The following is a 24,210-nucleotide window of genomic DNA, read 5'->3' as shown; positions in this document are numbered from 1 at the left end:
CTCAACTATAGGGCATTTATTTTATATATCATCCCCATTAACTGTGCAATTGTTATCTCCTATTACTCTTAAATAGGAAGAGTATAAATCTCCCGCAAGGATAAATATGTATTAACAATTTTTCTCTCAACGATTTGAATACTATGTCCACACTCTCCAGTCCTTTGTCTTACCTCAGTGTACTCTTTGTAGCCTTTGTTGGCTTCTGTTAAGCTCTCCCTTGCCTCCTTACTGCTTAGAGAGGCAGTGTACGCCTTGACCATCTTGTTGGCTCCATCCCGGAGTCTCCTCTGCAGGCAGTATGCTTCATATAACTCCTCGATCTGTAACAAGAGGGCCAACAGTTTACCCACTTCATCTTTCCCGCCTATGCAAAGGAAAGAGAGGCCAAGCGAAATCAGTACAAAACTGTCCACAACTGAGTCTGGTCAGGGTGACAGTCCGGGAGCCCTCTCTGTGTTATAGAGCAGGACTGCAGAGCGCATTTTCAAAAAAAACCCTCTATTGACCACTGACTGTTTCACTGACTAAGTTACTAACTCGCTGACTGACTTACTAACTTATTGACTGATTGATTCACTTTTTGACTGACCGACTGACTGACTAACTCACTGACTGACTGACTCATGTGAACAGGTAATGGGGTCAGGAATGGAAGTGGTCCTACCTTGCTGAGGTGAAACTCCAGTCGTCTTATGTACCTCTCAGTCACCTTAACTTGCTGTGAGAGTGAAGCACAGAGTCACATCCCACAAATCAGCACCGACTGAACTATGCTCACATTGTATCAACCAAAGTCAATTTATGGCTCAGGCTCCAAGAACAAACGAATTTAATACAATGCAGTGGGTTAAAATGCGTAAATGCATACACAATACAACACACTATTACTTGAATCTATTTCTTTTTTGGATTGCTGTTTAACTACGAAGTTTCAAATTAAAAGTCCGCCAAAGCTGCGGGGGGCTTGTGTAGCTTCAATGTGAAGCTTCTGTGCAGGATGAGCTGAGGATAGTTTAACAGTAAAAGTGACTGGACAGAAGAAGTGTTAGAGAAGAGAAAGTAAGGGGAGCAGAGTGGTGCCTATGACATGACTGTTGTATTCATTCACTTAATGCTGTGGGAATAATTATTAATTTATCAAGACTGCTGGTACACACGGTGACGTGCTGAGGTTGATATCCATAGAAATTAAAAGAAAACAAAATTCTGAATGCATAGTTTAAAGAGGTACAGACTGTCTAATAGAGCTGTTGTACAGCTTCTCAGCAGCTGAGGTAAATATAGAAGAACTGATAGTAACTCACCTTGTCTAGTTCATACAGGAAACCCTTAGGAAGAACAAAGCAACAAGTTATTAGTATTTTTCACATTTTAATTAAGTGGCAGCACAATGTGTTTAATGGTCCTTATGTTTGAGTAGAAACATCTACTCCAGCATCACCAACTGGTTTTACTGTTGGAAAAAGACGATCGCAACAAAGCTACCACTATCAGCCCTGGCTAATCCCAATTTTATCACGAAAGTTTGATCTCTACGCTATAATAAAGGTTGTGTAAAGACAGGCTCAGTTACTTTCTGCTCTAGAATGAATAATGTCCACTGAATGATTGTTTTGAACCTTTTTATGGATTTGTCACCAGGACAGCACCAAATAGGATACTGCTTTGGTCAACAGTCAGTCACTAGGTTTTTACTGGCTCTCTCTGTGTCTTTCCTGTCATTCCACCACTGCCTCTGGAACACTACCCATAGCTACCAGGAAGTTTGTAGGAGCTACCCTCTTTCTGTTCAGCTTGAGCAGTGTCAGATGCACCTTCCTTTGATCTGTAAATCAAGACTTCATCCTTCTGTGAAATTTCAGTCCCACTGACACACAGAATTTCATAGTGAAAGAAGGGCTTATAAGGAAGCAATATAAACGAAGATCGTGCCATTATTGAACAAAAAAATTATAGGCAGTTACCAAGATGTCAAGAATGCTTACAGTGCAGATTAAAACAGTGTTACGTTATCAACATGCCAAAACACTCTCACCCAAAAGTGAAAAAGTGAAAAAATAATTCAACAAAAGGAGACTGTGAAGCAGACTTGACGTACCAGTCTGGAGTTCCTCTTTGATTCTTTGATTTGTCTGCTGAGGTTGTCCAAGTCCATCTGATGAACATGCAGGTAAGACCTGAGAAAGCACACACACACACGCACACGCACACACACAAAGAAGACATGATTTAACTCTGCACCTGACTATGCCTCACTGATGGTTAACCTATTGTTCTGCTCATCAGGAAATGACATATCCACCTGACACCTAAAACAATTTACAAATTTGATAATTTAGGGCTATCAGTAACCAAAGGTCATAATATTTCTCTTATTAAACCCAAAATATCAAAAGGTATTACATCACAACAGTTACAGACAGAATCATACTATCATTTAACTATTGTAAACAAAGTGAGTTAGACTTTTTTCCTAAATGTGAAACTAATCCTTTAAGTTCAAACCAATGAGCTATTGATAATAAAGATCCAACATTTGGTTATGGCTGAGTGAAAAGGCTTTAATGGGATCTCTAAGCCTTATGTTAGCATGTTACCCACTATTTGCCCTTTTCAGTGTAGACACACATGTATATACGTTTGAAGTCTGTGAAAACCTTTCTTAACCGAAATTGATGATGTTACAAAATCCAATGAGGTGGATTTATTATCAAATGATGAAATTTCTTCTTATTCTAGACAATAGTCAGAGTGGGAGCACAGTACTAGAACTAAACTAATAATATAAGTCACTGCAATATTGTGTGTGTGTGTGTGTGTGTGTGTGTGTGTGTGTGTGTGTGTGTGTGTGTGTGTACTTACTGAAGGCCTTTCCTCAGTGCCTCATAGACCTGATCCAGTCGCTCTGGTTGTGGAACTTTTGGTGGTGGGTTAGACTTGGTGGACATAGTGAACATCCTGCTGGCTCTGCTGGGCTTTCTACAAAGACCTGGGGTGCTGAACACCGAGAGGTTCCTGCAACATCAGCAGCACCAGCTCATTACATGAAAACATGACACTCAAAAATATATTTTTAACATTTAATAATCAGTAATGAAGGGGATACTCTCCATGATGTACCGACTTTAAGTTGTTGAAATTATTGTTGTTGAAATTAAAGTCTTTTGTTTTTATAAGAGATGTTAGCGGATGTTACATGATATAACAACATCAAGTAACATATTGTGAAGCATTTCTTGTAAAATGGTTTATATATTTTTATACCTTTTTTCTAGTCTTGATGACCACTCAAAGCACTTTACAGTACAGTTTGCCATTCACCCATTCACACACACATTCATACAGTGCATCTATTAGCAGCACTTTTTTGTTCTATGAGGGCAATACGGGGTTCAGCATCTTGCCCAAGAACACAGTTATTTTGTAATTTTGTAATAAATAAAATTATGTACATTAATAAATAGTACTTCACTGAATACAATGTTTTTAACGTTAGTTATGCACCACATAATTAATCTTGTTTTTAAAATCTTATTCAAAAGAAACTTCAAGGACTACCCCTTTTTTACCCAAATAACATTTCAAAATCACAGTCTCAAAAAAACTGCATAACATTTTTTCATGTTTTTTTTATGTCCAGACTGATTGTATACTCCAACAGTAAGTCTTTAAAGGCTATATAGCTTGACCATGTTGCCAGCACGTGTCCTGACAAGAAGACCAGGAAGAGGGATGACTTTTCATTTACAATACAAAGCCCTGAATCCTATGGCACCATCATACCGTAGCTCATAGTACCATATCACCCTTTATCAATGCAATTCAAGAATTCAGGCTTACTCGTCTCCAATGCTGTAAATATTTGGATTTTGTTGACATGTGCATCTATTGCACATCTGTCCGTCCTAGGAGAGGGATTCCTCACTCTATGAGGTTTCTAGTTTTTTTTGGCAGTTTTTTCTTACTCTTGCTGAGGATTAAAAGCAGAGGATCTTGCACCTTGTTAAGCACAGGAAACAAATTGTGAATGTAGGGTAGTGCAGCCAGGCAACAACTACTATTAGAATAAGTGCCACATCTGTGGTAATGCTGTCTGTGTATGTACATAACACAGGAATTCATATACACTAATAATGTTGCTTCGGCACTGTTATTTAAATTCTGTTTTTCTCTTTTTGCTGTAACAAGTGAATTTCCCCGTTGTGTGGATAAATAAAGAAATCTAATCTAATCTAATCTAATCTAATGGCTGATAAGGGCTTAGGTAGTTTGTGGGCCTAATAACCTGTGTCTCAGGTGATCTTATCATAATCGGACAGCTTTAAGTCAGCTATTGTTTCGATGAACTATGACTATGAGTCTTTACAAACTTTGTGAACAGAAATGTTGTGTTTATTTACAAAAGGTCACTGCAGACACAGGTGAACTGATGAACTCAGAGCTGTCCACTTTTTGGATTTTTTGTACGTAAATACTACCGTTCAAAAGTTTGAGGTCACCCAGACAATTTCGTGTTTTCCATGAAAACTCACTTTTATTTATCAAATGATAAATGATTAATAGAAAATATAGTCAAGACATTGACAAGGCTAGAAATAATTATTTTTACTTGAGATATTAATTTCGTTCTTCAAACTTTGCTTTCGTCAAAGAATTCTCAATTTACAGCATTGCAGACCTTTGGCATTGTAGCTGTTAATTTGTTGAGATAATCTGTAAAAAATGTCACCCCACGCTTCCTGAAGCACCTCCCACAAGTTGGATTGGCTTGATGGGCACTTCTTGCCTACCATACGGTCAAGCTGCTCCCACAACAGCTCAATGGGGTTGAGATCTGGGGACTGCGCTGGCCACTCCATTACAGAGAGCATACCAGCTGCCTGCTTCTTCCCTGAATAGTTCTTGCATAATTTGGAGGTGTGCTTTGGGTCATTGTCCTGTTGTAGGAGGAAATTGGCTCCAATCAAGCGCTGTTCACAGGGTATCGCATGGCGTTGCAAAATGGAGTGATAGCCTTCCTTATTTAAAATCCCTTTTACCTTGTACAAATCTCCCACTTTACCAGCACCAAAGCAGCCCCAGACCATCATATTACCTCCACCATGCTTGACAGATGGCGTCAGGCACTCTTCCAGCATCTTTTCACTTGTTCTGCGTCTCACAAATGTTCTTCTGTGTGATCCAAACACCTCAAACTTTGATTTGTCTGTCCATAACACTTTTTTCCAATCTTCCTCTGTCCAATGTCTGTGTTCTTTTCCCATATCAATCTTTTCTTTTTATTGGCCAGTCTCAGAAAAATAAGGAAATTTCTAAGTTACACTAAACTTTTGAACGGTAGTGTATATACACAATTCATTTGTAAAAAGAGGTTTTAAAAGTGAAATACTGGACTTAAGGGATAGTTCACAGAAAAAGAATGTTCAGTCATTATCGACTCACCACACCCACTCTCGCCCAAGGGCACGCATGGTATTCACGTTCGTGTGGCTATGTCTGCTAGCTTAGCCACTAACAGTGGACTTTTCCGCTTAAAACACGGTGTGAATGAACTAATTTCAAGTCAAATATGAATGTCGGGGCTTGCGAACACTTGGATGACACCACACGAGTAGTATGGACGCATTTTATGGTTTTTCTTTTGTTTTATTATGCCTGAAGAGGTGGTCAATATGGCTTCAATTGTATTGGATTCGGCTGCAACACTCACTGCGGTTACATGTGTCCGATTGAAACCCGATTTCTGGCGTTGTCGGGTTTCAACCGAAGATCCATGTCATGTAACTCCACAAATCTAGATTTCTTGTGTCCGACTGAAGTCGGATAACCACCCCCAGATAAGTAGATCGGATTTGGCTGTATATCGGACAACGCGCGCATGTAACTCTGGAAGCTAGACAACAACTGGAGATAACGTCTTTGCGCATGCTTGAGATCCTGCCCCCCCCCCCTCCCTCCCTGGCCGTGACCCGTTCGCATTCGCAGTACTCCTAGAGTAAACATGCACAACATCATGTAGAGGGACGTAGCTTCACCTTGCTCTCCGTTCGTCATCTTTCTCGCATGCTGAGTTGAAGGCTGTTGTTGTTTTTTGTTGGTAGTCACCACTAGCTGTAAAGAAAACAGCGCCACCTATCGTAGCGGGGTATGAAATGCTTTCGGACAAGAGTCGAATTTCTCAGTGCCATGTACCCTGAGATAGAGCAGTTAACCCCCCATGGATAGAGAAACCGGGCTTCAGCCGAAATCGGGTTTATGCCATCATGTAAACGTAGTGACTGTTTACCCCTGAAAGGTTTGTGACAAAAAAATCATATTACACCAAAAAGTAAATTTCCACACTTACACACTGAGTGTATGTGTGTACCTGTAGGGCTTGTCGTAGTTGTTGACTCCAGTAAAACTCTGGCTCCTAGTGATGGATCTGGAGGTGAGGCGTCTGACTGGGCGAACGGACAGGGACATGGTGGAGAGAGTTCGGGACGGACTCCCTGTTCAGAGCAGAGGAAAAGACGAGTATTGGGGACACACCAATCATGTTTATTTTCTTTGTCATGAATCACACACACATTTGAGAACACAGCTATCCTTACTCTATAACTTTAAAAAACTTTTTTGAGGAGTTATTTGTACAGTTCAAGTCTGACAGTGGATATGGACAGGAAATAAGCAAAGACAATACAAGGGTCTCAGTTGGAATCCAAGAAGGGATATTAGAGTCACATGCAAATCAGCTTTGCAGTCGCTGTCGAGGTGCTCCTGCATCTGATTTGCATATCTGGATCAGAAAAAAACAAGGTTATATAATTATAATAATTTTATTTGTGTAAAAAACTTGACGTTTAGCAAAACACAGCCTCAGGCACAGTCCTTGGACAATTCGGAATGCCGTCTGGAGGAGCCAGGCATCAAACGACCGATCTTCTGGTAGGAGGATGACCTGCTTGATCCCCTGAGCCACTGCTGATTTACTCTAGAGATTTAGGAGCATTTTTAAATTGTAAGTAATTTAATAAAAAGCTTTTGTTCTTGGCTTGTGGTTCAGAGTTAGCATGAAAGCTTTTTACTTTGACTTTTCATTTACTTCCAATATTTCACTGTAATGCAACTAGCAATAATATCTGTGTGATCACATACATATGAAAATGTACTTTTATTTTCCCTTTGTGTTTTAGGTTCTTATTATTCAGCAGATAATCTAATATAACTGATACTTCTCGAATGTATAACTTAAAGTGAGTCATTTAATAATATATTAAACCAGAAGTGCCCAAGAAAAACGAGCAGCTGTGTTCTGACAGTATGCATCCAGCTCCATGTCTGGAGTCACACTTATATATATATCAGTCATGTGAGTACAGAGTGACAGTGAAGTATGATGTCACGGTAAACGCCACGTCACATTCTGCTCCTCATAGCATCTAGACTCAGGGCTGTACAGGACATGGTGATATGATGTGATATGACCCTCCCCCCCAAAAAACAAACAAACACCCACATACAAACATGGCTTCATTTGAATTTGTGTACTGGACCCTGCATCTTTCATGATTTGGTGGATGCAAGAAATAGAAGTTGTGTTATGTTTTATACAGGACACTGTTATGTTTTATTTTAACTGGAATGGCACACCTCTGCCAAGGCTAATGTGGAATCCCAGCACGTCGAAGCAGTGTTTCCCATTCATTATCTACTGAATTTGACCTGCCTGTTTAATGAACCAACATTTTTTTCAACACTTTTTTCAACACTTTTCATAATAACATAAGACCTCTCTAACTTGATTTCTGCATTGTATAGCTTGGCTGCTGAAAAAACAGACAACAACAACAAATTATGAATAAGCTCCTTGGCGGAGTCCCTCACATAGAGGGACAGGTTGACTGAAACTGCCTGTTAATAATCTAATTCTCAGCTGACTGTTTAGCTCGGAGACAAAAACTGCAGGGATGTACTGAATTATTACAGCTGTACATGGTGCTGCCAGTCGCCCTTGCTTTAACATTGTAACCTTACAACAATCCCAAAGTGTTTACCCCAGTGTGCATGAGCATTCTTTGTATGATCAAGTTTTAATTCATGGACCATAGCAGAGATAGGAAAGTTTCATGTGTGTCACATCATTCCAATTCAAAGTGTAACGTCTGAAGAGAACTGAGCACACAAAGCCAAAGAGAAACACACTTATGCTCAGAATGCTGCACAATGTTCAAGAAAATCCAGAATTCGTCTCACTTATATGCTGAGCAGGTGAATTTTCACCATGCTAAGGTCCAGGATCTTTGTCTTATACCATGGGGACCTGTGGTGCTTATAAATGTGTGTGTGAATTGGTGAAAGTGACTCCTCATGAAAATTGCTTTAAGTGGGAGTTCAGACCAGAGAATTGCTGCATAAATGTAGTCAGTTTACCATTGTATAGTGATTTGCATATGATAGAAATCTGACTGTGTTCAATGTGCAACATACACTCAGTTGACAGTTTATATGCACACCTAGTTAAAACTCCTCTGCGCACATTAGGTCAACTTCATGGTCTGTTGGGATGATGAAGTGGCTGGTGCTGAATCTGATGTTTCTATTATTTTGTCCACCCGAGAACTTAAATAAATAACAGAAACATCTCTGTATACAATGCAAATCGTCCAACAGCACCACATACACTTTCTTCCAAAATGACCTCTCTAAAGCCAAATTCATAACTGAACATTAGAAGGGGAGTTATTACAGGACTGTTGCATTAGACTGACTGAGTTTTAGATTGGAATTCCTGGTGAATCTAACCTCTGGTATTATCAATTCTTCACACAGATCAAGATAAACCAAAAAAATTCTAAGCTTCAGTTTTCTCTGGAGAGATAGCTCCTTTTTTTCTCGGCATATCAGTCACCGCATTATGGGGCTGCTAAGACTACTAAGGCTGTGCCCGTGCAATGTGAGTGTATTCATGAACAATATGTTGTCTAGTACACAATATTCTCCATACAATCTAATTGGGGCAAAAACTAAGTACACAACCTGGATTCTAATGCACAGACCTGGATTCTCGAAAACGCAGTGGCAGCTCTGATAGACAGTTTGTGTTTGTAGGTTTCCAGGCTGCTTGTGAAAGCCCATGCATATACAACTGATATAGTGAGTGTTATTGGGCATACTCTTAGTACTAGGTAAAACCAGTGAATACTATCTGGATACCTTATGTCAAATGTTTATTTGTTGTCTAGGCAACATTTTGCGGACATCCCTGTTCCATTTTCCATTTTGTGGCCTTAACCATCATGTGAAGTCTATGACCTGAAGCTGTGTTTTGTTATTGTGACTTCAGTCACTGGTGGATTTTTGTCAGCTAGGGTTTTCCTACTGTGGCCTATCCACTGTCCTGTATCCTGTCTCTTCCAACAGCTGAAAAGTATTTGCAAAATGACGCCCCCCACCCCTCTGTCAGAACAGGAAATGTCACAATCCTACAGGAAGTCAGATTCAACTGCCTCTCCTGACAGGAAGTTGAACAAAGGGAGATAGTCCTGAGGGCTGAGGTCAGTTCTGGTGGAGTTCAACTAAATCGCGAGGGATGGACAGAGTACTTAGCAGTATTTATAATCAGTGAACTGATTGTACAATTTTCACAATAATACTTAAATGTTAATCATGAAACATTTATTCTGAATAACAACATGTTACATACAGGGATTTTTGTGTTACTTCCGCCTTAGAAAATCATTATGAAGGTATGTGTGAGAACCAGTTCGATATTTTAATGGATTTGTTGACTTAACCTAGTTTGAATAGTCACACAGACAGAGGAGTGGGTGAGAGAGGGTGACAGACAGGAAAAAAACACACTTGAGAGAGGGGCTGAGCCTGTCTGAGGTATCGAGTGCACAAACAAAGCAGGTGTAAATGTTGGCTCATACTGGATCCAACACAATCAGCCACTATCAGCCACCAGATAAATCGTCTTGGGTTGTTGACAAGGCAGTTCATCTTTGCGTAACTAATAACTCAGAGATTTAAAGGGATATTTAAATGTAAAAAAGAAAGTTCACCCATCTACTCACTATGATGTTGGAGGGGATGGGTGAAGTGTTTCAGTCCACAAAACACTTTAGGAGTCTCAGGGGTAAACAGTGTTGCAGCTAAAGTGAACTCTTCTTTAGACGTAATAAAACAACAGAAAAAAGACATAACATGCATCCATACTGCTGTCATCCAAGTGTCCGCAGGGCCCAACATTCATATTCAAATTCATTCGAGTGTGTGCGGTTTTACAGTGTGTCCGTGATAATGTGAACGCGACTCCAGAGAGGATATCAGAAGGACTGTAAAACAATGTGTAAATTATGCCGTTTCGAGTCGAATATGAATGTCGAGGCTTGCGTACACTTTGATGACACCACACGAGCAGTATGGATGCATGGTATGTTTTTTCTCAGTTTTTTTTAAAGTCTGAAGAGTGGGTCACAATTTACTTCAATTGTATTAGAATGCTGTTTACCCCTGAGACTCCAAAAGTGTTTTGTGGACTCAAACACTTTACCCACCCCTCCATCGGCATAGCGGTGAGGAGATAATGATTAATGGATTTAATGTCCAAATCAATTTTGTTCTAGTTTAACAGCAGAAAAAAATGCGCATGGTTCAAAGGGTTGTAATAAGTCCCTAGTGAAGAATGGGTGTGTTTGGTGAAATAAACCAATCAGAGTGGCATCTCCCCGGTAGGCTGTCACCTTGGTGTTCTGAGATATAATGGTGGATTTGCCACGGTTGTAAATTTGCAGACAAGAAGATCATCTGTGTATAAAAAGCAGGGAATTTGAGTGTTGTGCACCCGCCTACGCAGGTGGATTTTACTATCTTGACAATATGACCTTAAAATGACAATTAAGTGATGTTGCACTGACTTTAGACCAGTTTTTGTTGGTCAATTTTTTTCTGCTGCCTCAAGATAAAATGACACCTGACCACACCTCGTATTAGGACCAACACACCCGGGTTCTCAGATAGGTGCAGGTGCATTATCTATTTAAACAATGTGTGCTCTGGACGGAAGAATGAAGACCATGTCAGACGGAAACTAGTTGTATATCTATGAAACGTCTTAATCTTATATAAAAGAGCTAAACAGATGCTGCATACAGAAGCCAGTACATGAAAAATATCTCAAGATTATCATATAAAAATTGTGTCAACGATTCTAAAGAATTTAAATAAAAATGAAACAGCTTAAACAGCTAATCTCAGAAGCTGCACATGGATCGGATGCAGCTTTTAACACAGAACTGTTTTCCTGCTTCGTACACATCAACTGTTATAGACATGTGTCTCAAGAGAGTAAGCTGAAGATTTTTTTGTTCTCTAAAATATGTAAATGTAAAAGTAACATATTAAAAAATGTTCAAACATGAACTGCAGCCGGTGACCCACCATTTAATATTTACATTTTTCAAAACAAATGACAAAAATGTTATCTTCTGCATTTCTCTTGTTTACCTGCTGTATCAAAATTTACTCAACCATGAAAAAATGTTCCTAACTGTGGAGTTGTGTTATGTTAAGTAACCCTACACCCTAATAAAACACCAACCTTGATGGGACGCCATGTCTCTGTCCCAGTTCAGACAGGCCAGTGGTAGATGGCACATTTCTCCCCGTCACAACCCACTGTCCTGCCTCCTATTTCCAGCCTTATAACAGACTTTCATTGGCTATTCAGCCAACATCCAAGTTCAATGATCAATTGGCTCCGTTTAAACTTCAACTACTTTATCCAGAAGTCCATCAGTTAATCCAAACATACCTGATCCAAACAGAGATGCTGTCCTGCCCAATGAAAACAACAGACTCCAGTCACACCATCTCCTCTGCTATTGATGTTCTCATATAAACAGTGAGACTGTGGCTCTGTGCCACACACACACACTCTGCTGAGCCAGTGTGTGACACCATGCCTATTGTTTGATGCTCTTTGGCCTCCCTCTCCCAGACCATTCTGGAAAAATGTCCGTCCGTTCACACACACACACACACACACACACACACACACACACACACACACACACACACACACACACACACACACACACACACACACACACACACACACACACACACACAAAGCACAGCAAGTTTACTCAACAAACACTAAGCCATTTGTTATAAAAACTAAAGTTTGTAATCTTTTTCCACAGATGAGTAACAACATTCAAATTTTGATACAAAGACTAGACTAGACTAGACTATAAACCAAACACATTAGTGATAGGTTAGTGTTTCTAATCAATACTTTAGCAGTCCTTCATGAATGGACAGTCCACAACAAGTGTTGTTGTGTTAGCAGCAGAGCTTGGACTGAGGAGGCTCAGACAGGAGCTCTTCCAACATTCACAACCACCTTCATCTTAAAAAAGACTGCCTGTCTGCATTTAGACCTGTTGTGGATGATATAGTTTCAAAAATAACTGAGCTGCTAAAATACACATACTGATGGTGTGTATCATTAACAATGCTGAAAAATGGTGCCAACAAAGACAGGAAATAACACCTCACTTCATTTTTAAAGCACCAGGAGCATTGGCATTGAAGCTAGTTTGAGCCCATCGTCCTCAGAAACACAGCAAGCCACTCAGACACACGTCACAATTAACAACAACTTGAATTTCCACACATCTGACAACAAACAAAGTGCTGCTGATATCCCTGAGATTCAAACTGAGACATAAACCAATATGAATGGATAATTCCTGTGTTATTGACATAGATTTTTTTTAACAGCTCAGGTTAATCATTTCTCAGTTCTCAATTTTGACTTCTGACTTCTGACCACAACTACAATCAATCCTTGCAATTTAATATACTTATTTCAAACTGAAGAAAAACACCCTGACAATGATTAAGTTTGAAAGTTATACACAACTGAAATGTAATAGCTTTAAAGTGCAGGACATTGTTCACTACAACAGGAAACTTTTGTCAAACTAAATGTCAGTCACTGTAAATCTTGAAAGGTAAAACAAAAGTACAAAAACTGGAAATTGTAACTGAAGCTTCTAAAATAATTAATAATACACATAAACACACAAACACACACACACACACACAGAGAGAGAGAAAGAACACACACATGCCTGTGGTCTTCCGGTCTCAATTGGCTGATAAAATGTAAAATGATTAAATGTAAGCTTTTCAGTTGTCGCCAAAAAAAATATTTTCATATCCAGTTAGGCTTAACATACAAGCTGAGGCAACATTGGCTAATGATATTTGTAGAAGTTGGCGGATGGGTGCAAAGTCAGACATACTGAATATCACTGACTTACTCTTATACTAAAAATGTAAAAAATTCAGTACCACAGTACAGTCCAGAGTGCATTAACAGTTTGTGCTCCATATTAACAGAAGCCTGCACGAGTCACATATTTTACCTGAAAGACTCATCGATTGTACCATGAAAACAACACTTATAGAGCCTATCAGACAAATGAAGAGTAGATGAATCGGAAACCACTAAGGCACAGATTAGAGCAAACTGTGCCTGTATGGTTTTGTACGGGTATCTTGCATCTAATTTCAGTCTTTATATTTGTATTTTTTGAGTCCTTTAACCTAAAGATGATTACGGTGTAAAAATTAGGTTTGATTAAATGTTTGTATTTTGCAGTTAATGATAAGAAACACTGAGGTACATTCGCTTCCAGCCAAGAACTACAAGAGATGAGGGGAATGAGGGTCCCTGCTGCCACCACAGCAGAGACAAGGGCAGTTTACAGAATATGAAAAAAACAGCTAATTGGTTTCTCCTGGTGAACTGTAGACACTGACAATACTGCATGCTTATCAGAGTGACAGATGGTTCAGTTTTTTGTTTTCCTCCTAAGATCATTGATGCTTCATTTGATGTTCATGATTTCCCACACATTTCATACACAACCCCACATACTGTACATACAGTTCAGCTTCATAGCTCCAGGCACTGTGGGAGAAGGAAACACCAGAGGGAGTAACATCCTGAGACGAGGGCAGGGTCAGGAAAAGACTAGCACAGTTTATGGCTATACTGAGTCACTGGAATAACCCCACAGCTTTACTGTGCAGCGATGCTTGCTCATTTCCAGGAAAAGGACACTAGTGTCTAAAAAATAATTTTAGCCCTGTAAGCAGCAGTGGGCATGATGTCTAGTTTTGTGGCTAAGTTGTATTTTTGTTGAATGTCCCCATACTTCAAGGCTATGATTCACTGGTATCATGTGTAAAGGAAGGATAGGTGACATTTTTGAAAGATTCCTTGTATTTGAAGAAAATGTTTTGACAAGACACATATTGTGCACTGATTACTCTTGTTGAGGGTTAAGGACAGAGGATGTCACACAATGTTAAAGCCCCATGAGACGAATTGTTATTTGTGAATGTGGGCTATACAAATAAAACTTGATTGATTGATTGATTGATAATATTAACATATAGTATTTACTGTGTTCATTACATTTAAATTTTCTTTCAAAATCTGAAAGTCACTTTTTCTCCCACAGATTGAGATGGATTAGGACATATTATTTTTTGGGAGCAATTTAAACGTACTATGTATATGTTCTAGCATATTTTAACAATGAACCATTTTACCAGACATGTTGCACAATTTTTTCTTTTATATTTTTTTCCTCCTGCAAGGAAGTAAATTGTCTCGGTAGAAATCATATTATTATAAGTATTATTGATATTAATATTAATAATAATAATAAATCACAATACTCAAAGTACATCAAGCAGGGTCCACTAAAGTCTCAACTCACTCAGTAGCGATCTTTTCTATCCCCTTGGGCAGTTATTGTAGGATAACATCAGAATCCTACTGTATTAAAATGAACAAGAGAGTCACAACTGCACATTCAATGGTCAGAGAGAAATAAAAAACATCAAGTATAGAGTCACCAGTCAGATTGGATAAGAAATTAACTGCCTAAAAACTTCTATGAGATTAGCCCAAACGAAGGATTATTTACATCTGCCAGGAAATTAGGTGTTCACCTCTGTAGTTATAGTTTTTGCACAGCATCAATTCTATTAGGATGACTGCCCTGTCTTTATTTGTGTGCCAAATCAGTCCCCACATCCTCTAGACCAGGGGTGGGCAAACTTTTTGACTCGCGGGCCACATTGGGTTCTAAAATTTGACAGAGGGGCCGGGCCAGGAACAGATGGATGGAGTGTTTTTGTGAACTAATATAAATGACATGGAAAAATCATTACATGAAAGGATTTGGCCTTTACCAAGTAGCAAAGCACTTATTTGCAAGGCCATTTAACAAAAACTCGCCTTCAGAGAAAGGCTTGCTAGCCTTTGCTATTTCGAATGCCCCCCAAAAAACATGCCTTGGTAGATGACTCTTTAATCGCAGTTTGTCTGTGAATTTTTTTTTTTGCTGAGTCTGTAAATTAGTTGCCAACCTCTGAGCTGCAGCCACCCGTTCTTGCGTTGACTGCTTGCTAGCGTAGTTAGCATGCTTCGTAGCAAAGTGACGGCTGATGTTGTACTCCATGAAAACTGCGACTTTCTCAGCATATCAGGCATACAGCCTTCGATTTGACTTCAGTGAAAAAGTATTTTGTTGTTGACTCCGTGTTAAACACTCGGCACTCATTGTCCACTTTTCTTTTCCTTGATCCTCTCATTTTACAGAAGGGCTCACAGTGCAAAGGGAAAAAGTGGGAGATCATGTGCCTTTTCAAGCCCTATACACCACACTGCCGGGCAAATTTAATTTAGCTGACGCTTTTATCCAAAGCGACTTACAATAAGTGCATTCAACCCCGAGGGTTCAAACCCAGAACAACAAGAATCAAGAAAGTAAGATTTCTTCCTGAATAAAGCAAAACTACAAAGTGCTATAAGTACGTGCCATTTAAGGCCTACTAAGTTGATGGTTTAAAAAAAAAAAAAAAAAAAATTATTATTATTTTTTTTTTTTAATATATATATTTTTTTAATAATTTGGACAAGTTCGGCGGGCCGGATTAAAAAGCCCAACGGGCCGTATATGGCCCGCGGGCCGTACTTTGCCCATGTCTGCTCTAGACTGTGCAATCTTTCAACTGGTTTTGTCCCAGGGACCAACATTCTGACTAGAAACTAATTTGCGGCCCACTGTTGTGCCTACATGTGTGTGCGTGCCTACGTGTGTGTGTGCGTGCGTGCATGTGGATAGAAGGAAGTTTTAACATTTGGTTTTCCATGTTGGATTTATTTAAAAACCTCAAACAAATGTAGATATGTCTACTTAAAAACCTCAAACAAATCTAGAAAAATCTGTGAAAAATGTAATTATCCAGTTAATTTTCAGTGCTTAAGAATTGAAAACAAAATTAAAATGCAGTTTGTAGTTGTACTGCATCTCAGAACCATATGTACATCAATATAAAACGTTCATGACTTAAATGTACAGACATGTAGCTGACATGTTGAGAGAACGTTAAAGTAACGGTGATCAATAACAATCAACATAAACTGGGGCTACAACTGAAGAGGGAAGGTGACAAAATAATGCAGAATATGTCAAAAATGATAATCATACAATATCACACAACATTACATTACATGTCATGTCATTTAGCTGATGCTTTTGTCCAAAGCGACCTACATTTTTAGTACACTCAACATTTATGAGGGGCCAGTTAGGGGTTCAGCATCTTGTCGAGGACACTTCGGCATGCAGATGGGGAAGAGTGGGGTTTGAACCGGCAACCTTCTTATTAGAGAATGCCCACTCTACCCCGTAGGCCACACCGCCCCCCAAACAATTGAGGACTACTTAAGATTAACCTCATGATCACCAGCACCTTTATATTATTTTAGACATATTTTTCTTATTACAGATTTTTTCACGATATTCAAGAGTAATCTGGAAATGTGTTGAAATATCAAAGCAATTTTCGCGGACCCCTGCAATGCCGTCGCGGACCACCAGGGGGCCGTGGCCCCCCGGTTGAAAACCCCTGCTCTAGAGGATTCAGTCTGCTCTTTTTACGAAAGCATGGTCTTTACAGAAAAGGCTGAAAATAAACGAATTCCTATTCACTGAACTTTACTGAATTTATTGGTTTGTTGGTGTTAAGAGTGGTCTTTGGCCAACAACTCAAAATAAGTTACACACATGTTAACCAGCAACAAGTTCATCCTGACAAACTTGAGTTAATGATTAGAGATGAGCTTGTCTCACTGAGCCACACTGCACAGGTTCATACCTCCATATCCACTGTACATGGTCGATGTGGTGGTTGAAGTTGAGTCTTCCTAGAGATGGTCCCACCCTGTTCCAGGAACAAGCGCTCAATACTCACTGCCAACAGACTGACTCTTGGGTCCGTATACTTTCTGATTTCTTGCTTCCCTTTCTTTGACTTTGTCACTGCCTGTTACATCTGTCTCTCTTATTTTGTTGAGCATTAGGAATAACTACGTCTGTCTTCTCTCTTAGTTCACTCCGCTTCTCTCTAGCAGGGTATGTTTCTCCTTTTTTGCTTCCCCCATCTCCACTGTCACAGTTGATAACACTTTGTCCGCTCTCCTACTGATCCCCTCTCTTGCTCTCTCTACCGCACTGATAAGACGAGGAAGGGGAGGGAGGGTTGGGGGAGGTAGGAAGGGAGGAGGGAAAAGGAAAAGCAAGGCGGTCCTCCCTTCGCTTCCCTGCTGACATCACCAGTTTTTCCTGCCCTCCCTATTGAACAAATCGCTTTGACCACACAGATAAAAACACAACATAATTCTTCACCCAACATCCTCCCACCACAGTAAAAGTCAATATCAACTTTTTTCTCAGACATGCAGTAAGTTATTTTTAAAGAATCAATTGGGTGTCAAAACATTAATAAAATTCATACAAAAAAATCAATAATGGTAAATAATTTAACATAAAAACACAGTGATAATACTTCATCTTTGCCTGGTCATTGAATACCTCAATACTAGTAAGATTATATAGAACTTTGACTTGTATAAACTTGTTGTTTAGTTGTACCAAAGTTTCCTTGGGCTGTGCCAGCATTGTGAGAAAGGGACATATGATAGAAAAGTGCAGAAGTGCTAAATGAATGTGTTTGTGGACGGTGCACGCCTGTGTTTTATTGACAAGTGGTTGCAAACTTTTCCACCACAATGTTGCCCTGTTCAGTGTCAGTGCATACAGTGTGTGTCAAACTAAAGCTGCTTGTAGAGGCTATATCATGTGATTAAGGGAAAAGTTTCATTTCATCCAAGAGGCTTCTTCAATTCAGTTCGCCTGGTGTTGTCAGTAAAGAGCTGATTTGTATCTCATCATTATGCATCATTATCTTGTGGCCACAACTTTTTTTCTCTCCCAAATCTCACAAAGGGAAACATAACTCCGATATGCTAAAACTGAATGATCATATTCATATTCACTCAAAAAGTGTTTATTTTTGTATTTTTAATGGCAGACTCATGTTTAGATTCAGCAGTTGGAATCTGTTCTGTTTCAACAAAAATATGAGCATGTTCATGTAAAACACTATCTTCTAATTCCAGAAATCTCTGTCTGTATGTTTTTCTGTCTGTCCATCCGTCCGTGGAACGCAAATCTCAAGAACCACTTTTCATGTTTATTGTCAAGGGCCAAGGAACTACAGCAAGCTTGTGCAAAATGGCGATGAGATTGTCTATTGAAGGCATGATGGAGAATCATTTTTCAGAACTAAGATTATATGTTATCAAATTAATCTATAGAATATAGAAGAATTTGGACCCGATATGAATTAAAACAAGTTTCTGGGTGAGCAGGATGTCTGCCCTCTGCATGTTTGCTGTCTCTTTTCCATGAACCTGACACGCATATCTGTTATCCTTATGTCTGCTCACCAAAACTTTGCTCTGCGCTTTATAAGAGTAGTGAAAATTAATGATATGATTTGGATTGTGACATTAAAGACAAGATGGAACATGACGCTGTGATATTGTTACACTAGCAGAGACACACATTGCTGTTGTTATAACAGCTGAGGGAAAAAAATCCAATTATTATCTTAAATACATTTTTAACACTCTCAGAAATATTTAATTACATAACTTTATCTGTATTTTAAATCACTGCCAATATCTGTTTTCAGCCGGCTGTAAAAGCTCAAGGATGGCAGTATTCATTTTCTAGTGTTTTCACCGAGGCAAATCGTATTGTCTTTCCAACGTAGCCAGCATATCTTTGAGTTATTTTCTCAACCATGTCAATTTGGACCGCCACCTTCGCGTGATACCTTGTAACAGCCATGGTGTACTCTTTCCAATTTGCTCTGCCTTCCCTGTATTTGAAGCCTTTAGCAAAATATTGTGGGCTGGTGAGATGCGTCTTGGCTAAGAGCACCTGTGCTATTAGAGGAGCAAACTTGAGGACGTTTTGCAGTATTGGAGAGATGCTGAAGTCATGTGTGTGTGCAAAACAATTGGTGCTCTGCATGTCTTTAACTGGCACACATCTTTTACATAGTTTGCAGATAGGCTGTGAAGGATCCTCAGGCTTACCTTTGGTATCTTTAAAATTTATAACATTCCCAAGTATGCGTTTTCATGGGAACGGAGACGCAAGAGCCCTTCCGGGCCGCTCACGGCCCTTCCTACGTCCTTACGTGTGTCGGCCAATTTTTCTAACTAGACGGCAAAGCCCCGCCAGCGTCACCCGGCCGCGAGGGCTGTGATTGGTCTGCTGACTACATCATTTCCGGAGTCGCATTTCCGGTTCATGCCCGGAAACCACGGAAGATTTAGAAGAACGAATATGGACCAGATAGAAGAGCACTTGGCAGAAGTGATCCGACACTATGTCCACTAGTATAACCCGTTACTAACCGGCGGATTTTTCCGCCAGAAAAAGGCTCTGCGGAGCCGCTGTGGCGATGTAAATAAATCGCTCTTCTTCGTGCAACACACGAAGATGAGCCGACTTCGACAAAAAACATTACTGCGCCTAGTGTTCTGGCGGGGAATTGCATGGCAACACGCGCAACGGTTGGAGAACCATGAATGACAACGAGTCCTGCGTTACAGCTGCGTGCCTGCGGGCCCCTGACGACGCAGAAGCATGCGCCGGCCTTTAGGCCCTGTCCAAATTTACCCCTTTGCACTATCACTTGGCCCTACCCCTTCATTGTGCACATGGCTGTCAAGGGGTAGTGTCCAATTTATCTGTGTGTTGAAGGGGTAATGTCCATCTAACCCAGTGATTGCCAACTCAGGCCGTCAATCATGATCGACCAGTTGATCTCTAATCGGCTCAGATCAGCTGTGCGTTGGTCTGTTGTTCACAAACACAAACCTAACCAGACAGACCACGAGATAAGAACCCAAGTCTCTGGTGCAAGTTTCTTTAATCACCCAATATCCACTCCAAGCACTTCATGTCACTCTGCTTCTATTAATAAATGTAGCACTTAATTCACTCTTGCAGCTCTGATCGCAGCAAAATCTAAGATGGCCTGCATGGTAACCAGCACCTAGGTAGGATGCCTTGCATTGTTAGCACAGCCGTGTCATTGTGTTTGTAGCTCAGACTGTAAAAGAATCAGGTGCTGCCATGCACTTTATGGTTCCAGCATCATGATTGCCAGATGACTGGTTCGTTTACAGTCGTCTCTGAAAAATGTCAAAGGGTGGAAAAGGGAAAATTTGCATTACCAACCAAGTGTAATTTTTACATCACTGCCAATCGGAGTCGATAAAAACCCAAGGGTATTGCATTATCATTTGAACAAATGAATGTTGTTTGTAACCTTCACAACTAATGACAAAAGTCAGATGTTATCACCAGTGTTTTTTAACACTGGCTGAAGCTCTTGGCTTTGAAAAAACACGTTCAGCAACACAGAAAACTTAATCCACATTGAACTGTATAAGAGTGATTTTGTGTGTTTTACTAATTTCTCTATGCTGATTCATGCTATCCATGACTACAGACCACTTTCAAAGAAAAAAACATGTTTCAAAAATCCTGTCCTTCCTTTCAGGCAACCACTAGTTAGTTTAGTTTACTTCTGTACAGTATGAAAATCAACTTGCACCAACTTGAAACTTCCTGAAAGGCAAAATATTATTTACAGTTACAGTTCCTTCTTGTCACGGTAGACAGTGTCATCCTGTGGCAGGACAGTGATGAACAAGCTGGTTTTGAACCCTCCCTCTAGTGGTATATTAAATTTCCATCCACCTCTTGAAAATACATCAATATTTTGAAACCAGGAAACAATCAAATTCACATCATCTTCTTTCCAACTGCCACATTATCTTTGTGTTAATTTCTGTAACCTGTCTGACTTGCCCTTATCGTCCACTTCTTTACCTGATTTCTTATTCAATAGATTTATTTTCTGTTACATTATCAGATCTTATAATATCAACTTGTAGAGTGCATTGTAGAGTCATTCAAGTGTTTTATAGTTCTGTTTAGCCTCTCACAGTACTAGATTAAAGAAAAGACCAAATAAAGATCCTGTCCTATACTAGCATGCTAAAGAAGGCCACAGTGAATTGAGCCACAACTTATTAATTTATGTTTAACCAAAACCACTGTCTTCCATTAACCTTAAACCTATGCCTTACAAAAAGCACATTTGTTGCTTTAAACCTAACCAGACAGACCTCGAGATAAGAACCCCAGTCTCTGGTGCAAGTTTCTTTAATCACCCAATAACCACTCCAAGCACTTCATGTCTCTGCTTCTATTAAAAAAATGTAGCACTTAATTCATTCAAAAAATACGTTTCCCCTCAACATGGGGATCCAGCCAGTAATTGTGTTTCCGACAAAAATTACATTTTCTGTCGTAGTTTAGTTGTAGTACTTGATTTTTAGGAGGCAGGTTGCCTTTTAAGGAGCAAGACGAATTAATAAATGAACACAAGTTTCAAATTAAGACTTTTTAGACCATTTGAATGTCATGAATTTTAATACTAGTGTCTAAATTAAATGCTTCAAGAAAGAAAGAGGGAGCCCCCCTCTTTATGTGTCTCTCCCTCCTCAGATGGAGAGACAGAGAGACAGAGAGGGTGGTGGTGAAAGGGAGGATTTCATAAACAGAAGAATCCAGAAAATTTTACAGCGAAGATTCACGGAGGCTGGCACAGCATGACACGAAAGTAAAACACAGCCACCTGAGTTGTCTACCACAATGGTCAGTTCATTTTCTACCATAACATACATATGTTGCACAGCAACATACTATATTCCTGTCCAATTCACATGTTCCTCCCCAGTGGCGGTTTGTCAATACAGGGCGCTGGGGCGCCGCCCACCCTACAATTTTGAGATGAAAAAAAAAATTAAAAAAAATGTCAAAAAACATTATATATCAAATAATTTAATAAGAAATGTACTGTTTTAAAGCGTTAAATGTGTGCCGGAGACCGTAAGCCCCTGTCAAAAACCACTTAATATATTATATTTGGTCACATTTAAGTTAAATGTGAGGTGCACCGAGGTGCAGGTCCGGTCCCGGAGCACCTCCGGGGACGTCCCCGGAGGTGCACGGAAGTGCTCCGGGGACCTCCCCGGAGTTGCACCGAGGTGCAGGTCCGGTCCCGGAGCACCTCCGGGGACGTCCCCGGAGGTGCTCCCCGGAGGTGCACGGAGGTGCCGGTCCGGTCCCGAAGCTAACGCTAGCAGGGCACCTTTTTTAGTAACAGGTTATTGTTGTTGGATAGTGTTGAGCACTGTATGTTATTGAAATAAAGCTATGTTTTTTTTAATATTCTAATCAAAACCTCAGTTTTTTTTTTCTCATTGCGGTGGGCTATTTAAACCGCGCCGCCCAAGTGAGCCCCCCCCAAAAAAAATGTCACCAGCCGCCACTGTTCCTCCCTGTATAAAACCGGTTCTGAAAATGGTTTATTTTCATGAATAGATTAAACTTTTTGTTTGTTAGAACTGCTTCAGTTCTCAGACTTCACAGCTATACCAGGCTAACCCCTTCCTCTTAAACTGAGCTGGACTCAGCTCTCTTTCTCCAACATGCAAAATCCACCTGCCAGACCCTCTAAAGCACCAAAGCTTTTCCATCTCAGTGTCTAAGTGACCTGGTTAAAAATATCCTCCGTCCAGGGATTGTTATTAAGGCTCCACCATGTCCTGCTTCATATTTTTAGAATTGCATTGCTGCCCAGTAAGAACAAATCCAACATAAAAAGATCTATGGGTCAATCTGAAAATAATGAAGTGGCAGCATATGGAGGTAACACTTCTAATCAACACCCGCACCTCCAAGGGCAGTACAGCAAGCACTGTCTGCAGCAAAGTTTAACATAAAAGATCAGAGATCTACAAATACTGAGCGGACACATCTTTACTTGTACTTCTGATAATGTTGTCATAACAGATTTATTTTTCCAACATCTGTGGCCTCTATACGGCTAAGGGCAGCTGTGGCTGAGGGGTAGAGTGGTCGTCCTCCAACCTGAAGGTCGGCGGCTCAATCCCCAGTCTGACCATTCTGCATTCTGACCATTCTTTATTCCGCGGGCATCTTGCATCTTGCCCGCGGAATAGAGAATGCTGAACCGGGCAAGATGCTGAACCCTGAATGGCCCCCCCATAGAACAACAAAGTGCTGCGAATAGATGCACTGTATGAATGTGTGTGTGTGACTAGAAAAGCGCTATTTAAATACAAGACCATATACAAAAACTTTTCTGGTGCTTATTTAGTTTTTTGTTAAACTTTCAAACAAAGAAATATGCGGCTCTATTTTTAGCTGAAGATTGTTTCGACTTGCTTGGACCAGATGGATCAAAAGAGGGGCAAAAGAAAAAATCAATTGGAGCTTTACATTGGCTACACGATTTACTTTTCTTTTTTCATACAAGTACAGCAAATCCTACAGCCTGCTCCAATGAGCTGTATGATCCTACCTATTGCAAAATTCTTTTGAAAGTAAGACAACTTTGAAAGAGATGATTCACAGAAAGAACTGTTGGTTTTTGTTCTTGGCGATAAAGAAAATAACATCCTCAGAAAGTGTATGTCTCCCTGAATCTTACATTTATGTGTTTGTCAGTGTGTGATGACTCAAAGAAACAAATACAAATCTTTAAACAAATCAGGGTAAATTCTGGGTATAATACCTTAAAGGGACTCTTACCTTTGTTGCATTTGAGAATTACAGCACATTCAAATCATCCCGCCTTCCTCCAATGCCCCACCCCCTCGTTCCCATCTGC

At 40.0% G+C, this 24,210-nt stretch overlaps 1 protein-coding gene across 2 annotated transcripts in view; it reads right to left on the bottom strand.

The window, feature by feature from the left end:
• The window catches only part of ripor1 (RHO family interacting cell polarization regulator 1), a 51,695-nt gene that overhangs the window by 13,101 nt on the left and 14,384 nt on the right, over positions 1-24,210 (bottom strand). The window contains exons 1-7 of one of the 2 annotated variants that reach the window (XM_061077048.1): positions 17,239-17,576; positions 6,371-6,494; positions 2,866-3,018; positions 2,102-2,180; positions 1,308-1,331; positions 668-721; positions 174-323 (exon numbers count right to left, since the gene is read on the bottom strand). In XM_061077048.1, the coding sequence (XP_060933031.1) occupies positions 174-323; positions 668-721; positions 1,308-1,331; positions 2,102-2,180; positions 2,866-3,018; positions 6,371-6,494; positions 17,239-17,257 (603 nt within the window). In that variant the 5' untranslated portion in view covers positions 17,258-17,576. Of the gene's footprint in view, positions 1-173; positions 324-667; positions 722-1,307; positions 1,332-2,101; positions 2,181-2,865; positions 3,019-6,370; positions 6,495-17,238; positions 17,577-24,210 lie in introns of those variants that run through there. The other variant, XM_061077049.1, reaches the window with a different exon arrangement.

The sequence above is a fragment of the Limanda limanda genome, chromosome 8, assembly GCF_963576545.1.
Source record: "Limanda limanda chromosome 8, fLimLim1.1, whole genome shotgun sequence".
In the NCBI taxonomy this organism is placed as follows: domain Eukaryota; kingdom Metazoa; phylum Chordata; class Actinopteri; order Pleuronectiformes; family Pleuronectidae; genus Limanda; species Limanda limanda.
Note: the sequence above shows the minus strand (reverse complement) of the source record. Positions and strands in the feature narration are given on the sequence as shown.